General features: G+C 42.8%; 1 protein-coding gene across 1 annotated transcript in view; it reads left to right on the top strand.

Annotated features, from left to right (window-relative positions):
• Positions 1–9,496, top strand: part of POLDIP3 (polymerase (DNA-directed), delta interacting protein 3) — a gene marked incomplete at its 5' end in the record, with an annotated part of 10,412 nt that extends 916 nt beyond the window's left edge. Inside the window, 6 exons of the mRNA XM_009078689.1 lie at positions 3,714–3,809; positions 5,446–5,628; positions 6,492–6,569; positions 7,691–7,820; positions 8,611–8,677; positions 9,005–9,496. Coding sequence (XP_009076937.1) covers positions 3,714–3,809; positions 5,446–5,628; positions 6,492–6,569; positions 7,691–7,820; positions 8,611–8,677; positions 9,005–9,179 — 729 coding nt within the window. The remainder of the gene's footprint in view (positions 1–3,713; positions 3,810–5,445; positions 5,629–6,491; positions 6,570–7,690; positions 7,821–8,610; positions 8,678–9,004) is intronic.
• Between the last annotated feature and the right edge of the window lie 2,903 nt (positions 9,497–12,399).

The following is a 12,399-nucleotide window of genomic DNA, read 5'->3' as shown; positions in this document are numbered from 1 at the left end:
CTGAGGCTCAGGTTTTGTTTCAATTGCATTATAATCAGTTGGTCACCTTGACCTGCTCATTTCCTTTGCCAGTTTTCTAATTTCCCTTTGCTGTGTGTGCAGCAATTTGATTCTTAGTAAACTCCTCTGAGAAACACCTGCTGTTGAACTATGTGTCTGTTAGGTACAGTGGGTAGAGTCAGAAGACAAGTTAGACTGTTAGACAAGTAAGACTGTTAGATTATTGTTTGAGGAGTGGTTTTGCTCCTCTCCTCTACAAGCATGTAACTTTCCTAGCCTACCGCTTTGTGGATTTCTGTGAGGAGGAAAATCTCCTGTTCTGATCAGTTTGGAAGCCTAGATGAGTCTGCTTTCTGTTCAGCTGTGCTCAAGTGTATCAAACATGTTTCCTCTGTAAATTAGCCTAGGAAGTTTCTTACTACTCTGCATGTTTACTGCCAGGCTGACCTAAGAAAGAGGAAAGGACTCTTGTGGCATTAAGAAGGGCTAATCACAGAGCAATAGAGCAGTCTGTTCAGCAGTCTTTAATTAGTAGGGTAATTGGTACTCTTGCTGTCCTCCTAAGCCAAATCACCACCATCAGCCATTAGGAGTTCAACATTTTCTACAAAGTTTCTAGGAGTTAGAATAGTATCCAGAGACTTGGTGCAGTGTTTGTTCTGACCTGTTTGTTGGGATGCTTTGTGACTTGGTTTAACCAATAGTATTTTCTGTTTGTTAGACAACACAGTGCAAGGAAAAATATTGTAGAATATAATGGTGATTCAGACTGTAAAAAGATCTTTGCACGTGAGTGATTATCTAATTTTAGAAGATACGCTGAAATTCCAAATTGCCCATTACCCTCCTATCTTCCCAGATGTGGGAGCAGAGTCAAACTAGAGTATCTTGATCCACAGTGCAGCACACAGCTCTAAATGTCCTGTCCTGTGATCTTGTTTCTCATAAAGCAAGAAAGAGTCTTTGAAACCCAAAGGATTTCCACAGCTCTGTGTTGTTTCTGGAGGACAGGTGTCCTTGTTTCTGAATTGATTAACAAATTGAAACGTGAGGGTGCTGTGGTGTAAGTTACAGTCTAGAGAAAATGCAAATCCAAAGATTTTACTGCCTGTTTGGAGTATTTTTGCAAGAAGATCCATTCTTTAAAGGACAGCTTCTAGCTTTTCCAAAACCCCAAAGGGTGTTGTGGAGGGTGGTGGTGTGCAAATTCAGTCATTGATAGTACAGCTACATTCCCTGACTAATTCTGTTGTGGTTTCCCTGTTTCCCAGTATAACAGGCTGCAGAAGGGGCAGCTACACTTCCCTGTGCATCGTTTTACTCCATTACAGCTTATTCCATCTCTACTGTTAAGGGGCAGTATAAGTTTCTCTTTTGAAATGGAACTGAGCTGTGTTGTGTCCCAGCATGTTGGGTTTGATGGAAATAGGTCTCTTTTGTTGCCTGTAGCATGAAGGAAGAGATGCTTTCTGGTGCACCTTATTCGTGGCTGGCAGAAATGTCAGTCCTGGCAGGGCTGAAGTTAAGTTCCCTTCCCACTAATCTTGGACTGAAACCTAAGTAATTTGAATCCATTTCTTTGTGTGGCCTCAGGTTTTAATTTCTTCAGTTTTAGTAAAGCTGTCTCATATTGACCATATTAAAGGGAACAGAGATGTTATCTAAAAGCATATTGTGGTAATATATTTCAAAGCAGGAGAGTGAGTCTCATTTAAGTGATCTCAGGCTATCAACTAACAGCTCTGATCTTCTGAAATGGGGACATGATGCACTGTAGCATTTAATGCTGTGGTTCTTTCTCTCCAACTGTAGCAGAAGGCTCCATGGACACTCTTTGAGGATCAATGTGGTGAACAACCATACACACAAACAGGTGTGTGCCTGCTCTGTGCTCTTTGTTTGTTACCTTTGGCAGGGAAGGAACTGAGTCCATAAACACTGGCATGTGCAAAGAAAGCTTTAAGTAGGCAACAAAAGTGTTTGGAAGTTCTCCAACAGCTGAGCTTCCTATTCTTGCATGATTAAGATACTTTTGTGATAATTGAGGTTTTTGTTTAGTGTAAGTTTGATTCCTTGTGCGTTATATATGAACGAGAAGTAGGTATTCCCAGTTTTTATCTGTATGTGTTAATGTTTCTTTCCTCCAGAGACTGTGACCTTTAGCTCTGATGTTCCTCTGTAAATTTCTCAGTGACACCACACCAGATGGAGCAGTGGGTTATTTTGACTCAGCATGCTGCCAGCCTCCTCAGGGAGTGGATATGATTGCACATGGTCAAGTGTGCTACAGTGAGGTGGGACAGTGTATAACCTTCCTGTGAAGTCCCAGCTGGGAACCTGAGAGTCAGTGATGTTAACTAGTATTCTGATGTACTTCTGAAGGTGTCATATCACTTATCAAACAGACTTTGAGCAAGACCCTAGAGTTTGTGCTGTGTCTTCTGGGATCAGTTTTAAAGACCTCAGTCACAGCCCCCAGCCATTCAGCCACCTGACCACCTTGGGTGCTTCCTGAGAGGAATTACATGTTCTTGTTGTGTAGGGTATTTTGTGTGTGTGTACATAAAGTATTACATGAAATATTGAAAAACCAACATTAACAATATCATGTCCTGGTTTGATTTGTGGTGTTTTTCTTGCCTTGATTATGGTAGCTTTAGTTATTTGTGTATGTTACCTTTCTGCTGGCCTGCTACCATCCCCTGTCCCACATGCTGTCACTGAAGGAAGTGTTTTCATAGTTCTGATTGCATCACTGGATCCTGGAATCCATTTCATTTGTCTCAAACTCACATCCATTGTCCTGATGGCTAGTGTTTTTCTCAACTCTTTTATTTGCTGCACAATTCTCTTCTGTTCTCCCAGCCCTTTTGGTTTTTTCCCTTCATAGCATTTCTGTGACTGGAACAACTTCCCTGTTTGTGAACCAGAATCTTGCTGACTACAACAGCCCACTGATTTTTGCAAGCTCTAATTGCTATTCCCTCCATTTTTCTTTACTTTTCTTTTGAATTAATGGAAAGCTGTTTGGACTTGTGACTTTGTATGTTCTGGGCAGTGCCATTTGTGTCTAGACTTTTTCTTAACATTATTTACAGTCTAGGAAAAAGTACTTGTGTATGCCTCAGTGTTTTAAGGCAGAGCTATGAGCATTAAGTTGAACTGGGAAATTAATTATTCAGTAAACCTCTCAGTGCAGTGTTTTTTAGTGCCAGACAGATATGTGCTGTGCTGAGGAAAGCAGCTATTCAGTTCAGTTTAGGTGTATTTAGCAGGCATCTGCTTAATTAAAACCAAACAAACAACTAATTAAGAAACCATATGCACAGGCTTCAACTTTAAAGGCAGCAGGGTGTTAAAAAGTAAGACACCAAGGCTAATTCCATTAGTGTGGCTTCCCTAATGGGGTTTAGGGATCAGAGGAATCTGTATGTGACTCTGTATGATACAGTTGATATCAGTGTGATATCGATGTCAGTACACCTAGGGAAACAGCATTTCTGGAAAAGAAGTCTGATAGTTTTCACACTATATGTTTTGAAATTACTTATGTACCTTCAGCTCTGTGTCCACAGGCTGCAACAATGGGAGTAAAGTCCCCTGTAGCCTTGTTCATTACCTGAAGATGGTTGAAGACAGGAGAAAACTACCTGTTTTGGAAATGTCTAGATTAAATCTACCTGCTTCTAAACTATGACCTTGCTTCTCCTCAGGGGTTGTATGACATGGAAGATGATGATGAAAGTGTCTCTCCCCTTCCAAGCAAACAGATGAAAATCACCACCACAAACAGTTTCCTGCACAACTCGGTAAGGGATTATATACACAGCCCCCACCATGCCATGCTCACATTGCACGGACACACAGACTGTGTGTGGCTTTAAGGGATTTATGTCCTTTTCAAGTATGTAAATGATGCTTTCTTCTCACATATTTGCTCTTTGCCCCACCATTCCTATGTGCCAGTGCTTCTACTGTTATTTCTGGAACAGAGTTCTCTTAGGGTAGCTAGTATGATAGGCCTTTTGCAGCCAGAATGTGTGTTTTCTGCCTTGCTGGCAGATTGCTGCATCTTGGCTCTTGACATTCTTGTTGAGGGAGTGCATTGAACCTATCTCATTTTTGTCTGAGCAAACCAACAAGGGAAGCTTTCTGCTGCTTCTGGAGCCTGGGCATCAAAGCAGGAAATCTCTTGCCATGAAAAACCTTAGTTGGCATCTTGTTGGGGAGGACTGTGGCTCTGGAGAAGATGGAATTTCACTACAGGCAAATGTGAGGTCCTGCTTTAGGCATAACTGTCTGCAACTTAAGCTGAGAGCTGACAGGCTAGAATGTGACTCTGTAGGAAAGAGCCTGGAGGTCCTACTGTGTGATCTAGGAATGAGTTAGTTGTGAATCTTTCCAGCAGCAAAGGCAAACTGTAGATATAGTAAGATCATAGCCAGCAAATCAAGGAAGACAGTTATTCCTGTTTGGCATTTTGAGAACGCACCTGGAATTCTGTGTCTATTTTGAGTCTCTGTGATACAAGAACGGCACTGCCTTGAACCAGAACAACAGGGTGATGAGAGGGCTGCAGCATATTAAGTGTGAGGAGAGGGTGAGAGAACAGGGTCTCAAGGAATGACCATGGAGGAGATTAAACAAATGTGTTGCTGCAAAGGAAATTCTAGTTGGTGAAATGCTCATGTTATTGATCAGCATCTGGCAAAGGGACCCAAAGAAGTTGTGCAGTTGCCATTCTTAGATATTCAGAATTTAACTGGCCCTAAGCTAACCTGTCTGAAGTTAGCTCTGTTTCAGACATGGGGATTGAACCTTGGGTTGCCCTAAATTATTCTGTGGTTCTGAAAAAGCAAATTCATGTGGTTTTGCCATCACACAGGCAGTGTATTGCAGTGATTATCCTATGTGGTTTGTTCCTCATGTGGGAATTCTGGCCCTTTGTGATTCTTTAATCATCTTACAGGTTATTTTGGGGGGGTTTCTTCAGGAGTAAATTTGTTCTCTCCAGTGTTCACAACAGCTTCCAAGCACAATTTTTAGTCTGGCTTTAAAACTCAGGTAGTTCCAACTACAAAGGTTGTCTCTGTGTGCCCTAGCCTGGTGTTTCTGAAGAATTATTGCTCTTTATACTACGGCTTCTCAATCTTATTTGTTAATGAGCAATCTTTGTGGACCCTTTCTAAAGTACTTGAAAATATTGGGATGAAAGGATCTTTTCAAATTCAGATCACATTGTTAAAGTTCTTGAAAGAAGAATATGAAACCAAAAAGTGCTTATGAGAGAAGTGCTCTTACAGGATAAACATATCTTTTTATGTTTATACCTAGAAGCTTTAATTCTGAGTACATGCTAGTAATACTCCGCTGGTGGTGCTTGAAAAAGTGATAACTTTTGTAGGCTGCAGCTCTCAGAGATACTTTTTTTTTTTCTTCCTGTAGACTGGTCTGAGTGGCAATAAATTCTCTCTGTCCAAGACTGTTCCCCTGACTAAAGTGGTCCAGAACGATACGTACACGGCTCCACCTGCACCTCCCTCTCCTATGCGGACGAAAGCCTTGACAAACATGTCCCGGACCTTAGTGACAAAGGAAGAGCCTCCAAAAGAGCCAGCACCTGTTGAGGTGAGCTCAGGGAAGTGGGAGATGATCTTTATAGAAGTCTCTCAAACATCTGAGACTTGTTGTTCATCAGTCATGTGGGCTCATTTCCACCTGCTTTACACCATTATTTCTGAGGCACTATCAAGATTATTCTGTTAACTGCAGTCCATGTCCCAGGAATGTGAAACCTGTCTGAACATACTTTTCCTTAGTTTGAGAGACTGGGAATTCTCAGTGCATCTTGGTTCTCTGACATGAGAGCATATGGTCCTGGAGAAATCCCTATTAGATGGAGATGGCAGTTGTTGCTTGGACACTTCTTGGTGACTTCCATATCCTAGGAGTAGTGTTTTAACAGTGTTTGATATGTTGTCTTCTGTCCACTCCAGTTAGCAGGGAGGAAGAAGGATTCTTCCAAATACAGCTGCTTGCTGTAGAAACCTGTCTGTAATTGCTTTGCCAAGCTGCCCAGTGTTGGGTACAGGTGCTCCTAGGCATGTTGAGTTCAGCATGCTCTTGAGGGGCTGGAGCTGTGTTTTGGGATTTGTTGACTGGTGCAGAGTACAGCAGAGACATGCACATGAAAGTGTGGGCATGACCAGAGCACTGTGTGTGCATGCAGATTCAGTTGGTGTTACACTTGAGAATATGAGCGAAAAGTTACATCAGAGAGAACTGCACGGAAAAGGGGCTCCTCTTTGCCACTGTATGAGCTGGGTTTTTGTAAGGATGGATACTTCTCATTACTAGCTATAGCTCTCTCCTTTGTATTTGTGTGTAGGCATTCCCAGACATTCCCTTAGTGACTTTCTAATGCATTCTCTACTGTGCTGTCTTGTGTGCTGTATTTCTGATCTTTGTGATGCATTTGTGTGTGTTGGCAGCTGGCGTTCAGTCCCTTGGAAGGCACAAAGATGACCGTAAATAATCTGCATCCTCGAGTCACAGAGGAAGACATTGTGGTGAGTGACACTTCCTTTACTCATGGCCTAGTGTCGTGGTTTAACCCCAGCCAGCAGCCAAGAACCACGCAGCTGCTCACACACTCTCCCACCAACAGGATGGGGGAGCGAATCAGAAGGGTAAAAGCTACAAAAACTCATGGGTAGAGATAAAGACAGTTTAATAGAGAAAGCAAAAGCTGCACACACAAACAAAGCAAAATAAGGAATTAATTCACTGCTTCCTGAAGACAGGAGGTGTTTAGCCATCTCCAGGAGAGCAGGGCTCATCACGCGTAACAGTTCCTTGGGAAGACAAACAGCATCACTCCAGATGTGCCCCCTTCCTCCTTCTTCCTCCCACCTTATATACTGAGCATGATGTCATATGGTATGGAATATCCCTTTGGTCAGTTTGGGTCACCTGTCCCAGCTGTGTCTCCTCCCAACCTCCCATGTATCCCCAACTTCTGTGCCAGCGAGGCTGTATGGGAAGCAGTAAAGGCCTTGACTCTATGTAAGCTCTGCTCAGCAATAACAAAAACATCTCTGCATTATCAACTCTGTGTTCTGCACAAAACCCAAACATAGCTCCATACTAGCCTCTGTGAAGAAAGTTAACTCTACTTCAGCTCAAACCTGCACAGTGGTGAATGCAGTGAAGAGGGGTATGATGTGGGTTTGCTTCCCTTCCAAAAACTTTGAGGGTTCCTGATTGTGTTGGGTTTTGTTCATGGTTTTACAAGTGTGTGCTTAAGATGATGGGGTAAAATCCCATTTGTAGAGTGTACTGAGATACCTGACATCACGTAGAAGTAGAGTTCATGCTAAATGATGGTTGCAGTTCTCCCTGAATTTACGCCTCTATCTGGACTAACTAGGCACTTACATTCTCATCAGACTGAGAATGAACCTGGTCTTCCTGTATGAAAAACTTCACAGTATACTGACCTTGGACTTTCCTGCTTGTGCAAGCTGTATTACTAGTGTCAAGTCCTCATACCATAGCAAGCACGGTAAGCCAAGTGTCTAGGTTCTGCCATGTGTTTACCAAGCAGAATGGGTGGTGTGATAAGAAGCTAAGCCACGTTCACGCAGTGCTTTTGATGTGACCATGGTCACGACTGAGTCTCTGCCCGCAGGAGTTGTTCTGTGTGTGCGGCGCTCTGAAGCGAGCCCGGCTGGTGCATCCTGGAGTGGCTGAGGTAGTGTTTGTGAAGAAAGAAGATGCAATCACAGCATATAAGAAATACAACAACAGGTGCTTAGATGGTAAGTTTGATGCCAGAGTTTTATGGAGAATAAATAAATCAGCAAAACTTTTCCACCTCAGCAGAAATTTTAAAAGCATCTCAGATGCTCATGTGATACCAAGACAGATGAAATTCCAGAAAATCAGCTCAAGAGCTGCATAATGTAATACATTCCTGTGTAACTAGGTGAATATGTGCACACTTTATTGAAGTGAAATTTAAAAAGACACCCACATTTTCCTAGAAAAAGAATGCTCAAAGCTAGAGGCAGAGTCCCGGTGAGTCTGCTGGTCAAACGTTCTTTTGTTTCTAGCCTACGTAGGTAGAGCTAGAGAGTCCTCAGGAGGGCTTTACCTGCTCACAGAAAAGCTGCTTGCAAAGTACAAAAGTCCCAAGGTGCAGTCAGAGACATTTTGAATTGGACTTGTGAAACAGTTGATATCAGCTTCCCCATAAAATTTGAACAATGTAGTCTTTAACCTGGATTCACCTGTAGTGTTGTGTTAGACTGAAGTGTTAATTTTTAGCTAGAAATAGATGCTTTTTTTGCCCTCTAGCTGAGTGACATGTTATGAATGTCAGATGATGAGCAGACAGCTGAGAATGGGAGATCCCCTTGTGTCTCTGCTAAGGGCTTTGGACCTCTATGTAACTTCTTAATTAGTGTGATCCTTCATACGGTACTAAGTGTTTCAGTGGCTGTTCTGTTGCTGTGGTTTAGCAACAAAAGATTTATCAGCTATTCTTTCTCATGTTTCCTCAGCACGTGGAACTCATAGAGTGACTTTTTAACTCCTTTTTTTATTTAGGTCAACCAATGAAATGCAATCTTCACATGAATGGGAATGTCATTACCTCAGACCAACCTATATTGCTGTAAGTGTCCTTCATGTGGGGAAAAGAACCAGACACTTGCAGGTTCTGTTCTGAGCATTGTCATCCCTTGAATATTTTTGTTTCCTTCCTTTCTGTGGCACAATATGTTGACCTGAGTGCAATATAGCTTGACTACATAGTGTTCTGAGCCCTGAGGTTCAGAAATAGTCTGAGAATGTTTCCTTGTGAGGGAAGCATATTTAAAACCTTTTATCTCCAATATTGCTAAGGGGGCAACACTGATAACAGTAAATGCAGACATAGTGTTAAATTTTATTTCATAATGAGAGGTTAAATACTGCTTTTCCCTTTTTTTCACTCCTCCAGCCGACTGAGTGACACTCCTGCAGTGAAGAAGGAAGGGGAACCACGCCGGTCAGGTGCAAGCGCCTCCTCAAATCCCCCAGCTGAAGTAGACCCTGACACTATCCTGAAGGCACTCTTCAAATCCTCAGGGGTCTCTGCCTCTGTGCAGCCCACAGAATTCAAAATTAAACTCTGAGAAGGGGCAGTGAGCAGTGGACTGGAAAACTCATTTAGGTTGGGGGATGAGGAGAGTGCAGGAGTGCAGATGTTATTTGCATTGCCTGCCTTGAATTTTTTGTTTTCTATGATCGCTACCTTACTGTACAGTAGTGTTTCCTCTTGTGTGTGTACTTTCTGTTTTCATAGTTGGAGTTTTCTTCCATGATTTTTTTCCCCAAGAGAATAACCTCCCCCTTCTGCCAGTAATGTATTACCAAGCATATACCATGTAACTCCATCCTTTACCCCAAAGCCCTCAGTGGCCATTAAAAGTGCACATAGACTTTGAGGGAAGGAGTGATCTCCTCCTCTTTTTTACTTCTGACTGACCTTTAACTGAAAGTGCATCCCCTTGGTTGTCACCAGGCAAGAACACCGCATTGTTTCTGAAGCTGCTGCACTGGTACAAAGCCAGATGTGGCTCCATACAGGAAGCACCATCTTGCATCTTTGACTGGTATGCATCTGGTGGCATACTGCTTCGTTCTGGCTGTTGGACATTTTCCTGTTCAGCAGCTGTGACATGGAGAAGAGGTAGGAAAACCTGAGCTTCCCACTGCGTATGCCTGCCAACGGAGGCGTCAGGCAGAACGGACACATGCACAAGTGTACCAGCCATTGTGCTGTGGGGAGGGATGCTTCAACTCCCGTGGTGCTGGGGGGTTCTTCTGGCACCTGTACAATGAGTATATTGGCCCTGTAGGATCAGGCTCAGTTGCTCTCCTCTTTCTGGACTGAAAAACTATGAACCAGTTGTGTTTGGAGCTAGAATGAATCCTGGTGTTTTGCTCCCATTTATACTATATTCCATCCTCCTGCTGATGCAGAGATGTTAGGGTTTTTTTTCTCCCTTTCTAACTCACCCAGTCTCCAATAAAGAGGAAGGACCTGGGGCCCTTTCAGATGCTGGTTACAGAGGAAGCAGTCTCTCATGGCTGAGAACTCGCCTCTTTGAGAGGTGCCATTTGGCTGCTGTCCAGGCATGCTGCTGGCTTGCTTGGGTTTGGAGGATGATTGCTACACTTGGGGCTTCAGGGAGAGGTTTTGGAGCGGAGAGCAGCTGGTACTCGGTGAGGAGCACTGGAGGAGAGTTTTGAGTGCCACACAGGGCAGCAAGGATGTGCCCCGGGCTGGTGAGCGTGTGAGACAGTCCACCAGGTGGCACTTCCAGTTCTTCCCACTGTCAGCGTGGCATTGTCGCCTGGGATGCTCCAAGTCCCGGTAGTTACTTTCGTTTTTATAAGAGCAACTTGCAGAATCTGGTTGAGGTTTAAACTTGATACTACTGGCTGGGAGACTAACCTAATCAGTTCTGTTCAGCTCTGCTGAACTTTTACTGAATTCCCTGTAGCTCTTGTAGGTCCAGATGCCATTTCTTGGTCAATCCTATGTTTCTTTTCCTTTCTTGTTCTGTATGAACTCTTTGCTCTATCTAGCTCTCATGCAAACCATTCCTCTCTATCACTGTATCCCTTTTAGCCATGGAAATATCTGAGGACTTGGCAGGACTTGTTTTTCTGGAGTACTCTCCTTGGTTTGAAAGCCAAGGACACCATTATCAGGTAGGGTACTTCACATGAACAGCAGATGTTTGTAGGGGAGGGGACCTAAGACAGCTATTGTTCTCCCTTTTTTTGTTTTTTTTTTGATTGCCCACCAAACACCTGTGTTTTATTAAAAAAAGGGGGGAGGGGGAGGAAACATTAGGGGTTGGAAAAGATAATGTATTATCTGTTTCTGAATAAACATTTGTTATACAGAGAATGGATTCTAAGCCTCTTTAGATGCTGCAAAGCAGCGACAGATAAGTGGAGTTCCAACATTGAGTCAAGTGTGTTGTTTATAAAAATTCTTCAAAACTGGTAATATGATAAAGAGCAAGAGGAGTATGTGGGTGAGAGGACTGATACTCGTCCACCTTTCGATCTGGATCACAGAAATTAGCAGCTGCTACTAAGTGGGAGTCATTTGTGTCCACACAATTCCAGTTCTCTTGTCACAGAAAAATGGAGTGGCTTTTGTTATTGAAGCCTAGTAATTTAAGCAGTAACTTTATTTAAAAAAACAGCTGTAAAATCAGGGTACCTGTTGGAGTTGAAATAGGGTACTCGTTATCAGCTAGACAGAAAGCTGTGGAAATGTGAAGATGTGAGTGCATCTTGTCTCTTCTGAAAGCATGGGGAGATTCAAGCATTTTTTTGAACTAATAGATTTATGTCCATTGAAAAGCCAAATAGCAAGAGGCACTTTAACTTGCTGTTAAATTGTGCTTTATGTTTAAGTTATCTGTGAGAGTTTATGATGACATTAACACTGTTTCCTGGGAGAGCTGCTGCTCTGTTCTCCAGCTCTGTGATCTATGGCAGTATATTTTAATTATTTTTATAAATTGGTGAAGTCAGTGATTATCTAAACACCATTCCATGATTTGTCTTACAGCAGTGTCTGGGTATACACTGCTCTTCTGTTCTTGGTCAGCTCTTTAAAGTTATCTTAGTGTTCTAAAACACCATGGCATGGCTTCTTTCACTGGGCACTGAAAGAAGAGTATCCAGCTACTCCTCATCCTTCTCAGGTAGTTCACTTTGCAGGTCTCCAGTTTCTCCTGGCCTACCTGCAGCTGTCATGCTACTCCTGTTTGCATACCTCCCACCTCCTGCCCTCACGTCCCTCCACGTGTGCCCTCGTGCAGGATGCTGCTTTCTTTGGGGGTTTTTGTGGGGGGTTTTTTTATTATTATTATTTTTACATTTTTTTCCCGGGCTGATAGAGTTTATAAACTTGCCTAGGAAATACTAATTGCCTGTACTACATTAATTTGGCCAGGGCAGGTGGTAGGTAATTTGTAATGGTGTTTCTTTTGGCTTTGTCAGAAACATGGTGACTTCTCAGGTGTTGCCACGGTGTGGAAGTTCAGTGTGTTTTCACGGTTTTTGAATGTACCACTCCTTCTAATAACGTTCATTAATTCGGACATTTGATTGGGTCAATGCCACATCATTTCGCATTCTCACTGCCCCTTGGTCACCTCCTGCGTTAATTCTGCTTCAGTATCTTGCTTTTGGAGTCTTCAGTCATAAACGCAAGTTTTTGTAAAGGTAATTTTTTTCCTTTTCCGGAGTAACGTGAGTCTTTACAAAGAGTTGCCTTTGAATGCCTTTATCTATCTATATTTGCCTCTCGAGGGTTTGCTCCAC

The sequence above is a fragment of the Acanthisitta chloris genome, unplaced genomic scaffold (assembly GCF_000695815.1).
Source record: "Acanthisitta chloris isolate BGI_N310 unplaced genomic scaffold, ASM69581v1 scaffold157, whole genome shotgun sequence".
Taxonomy (NCBI): domain Eukaryota; kingdom Metazoa; phylum Chordata; class Aves; order Passeriformes; family Acanthisittidae; genus Acanthisitta; species Acanthisitta chloris.
Note: the sequence above shows the minus strand (reverse complement) of the source record. Positions and strands in the feature narration are given on the sequence as shown.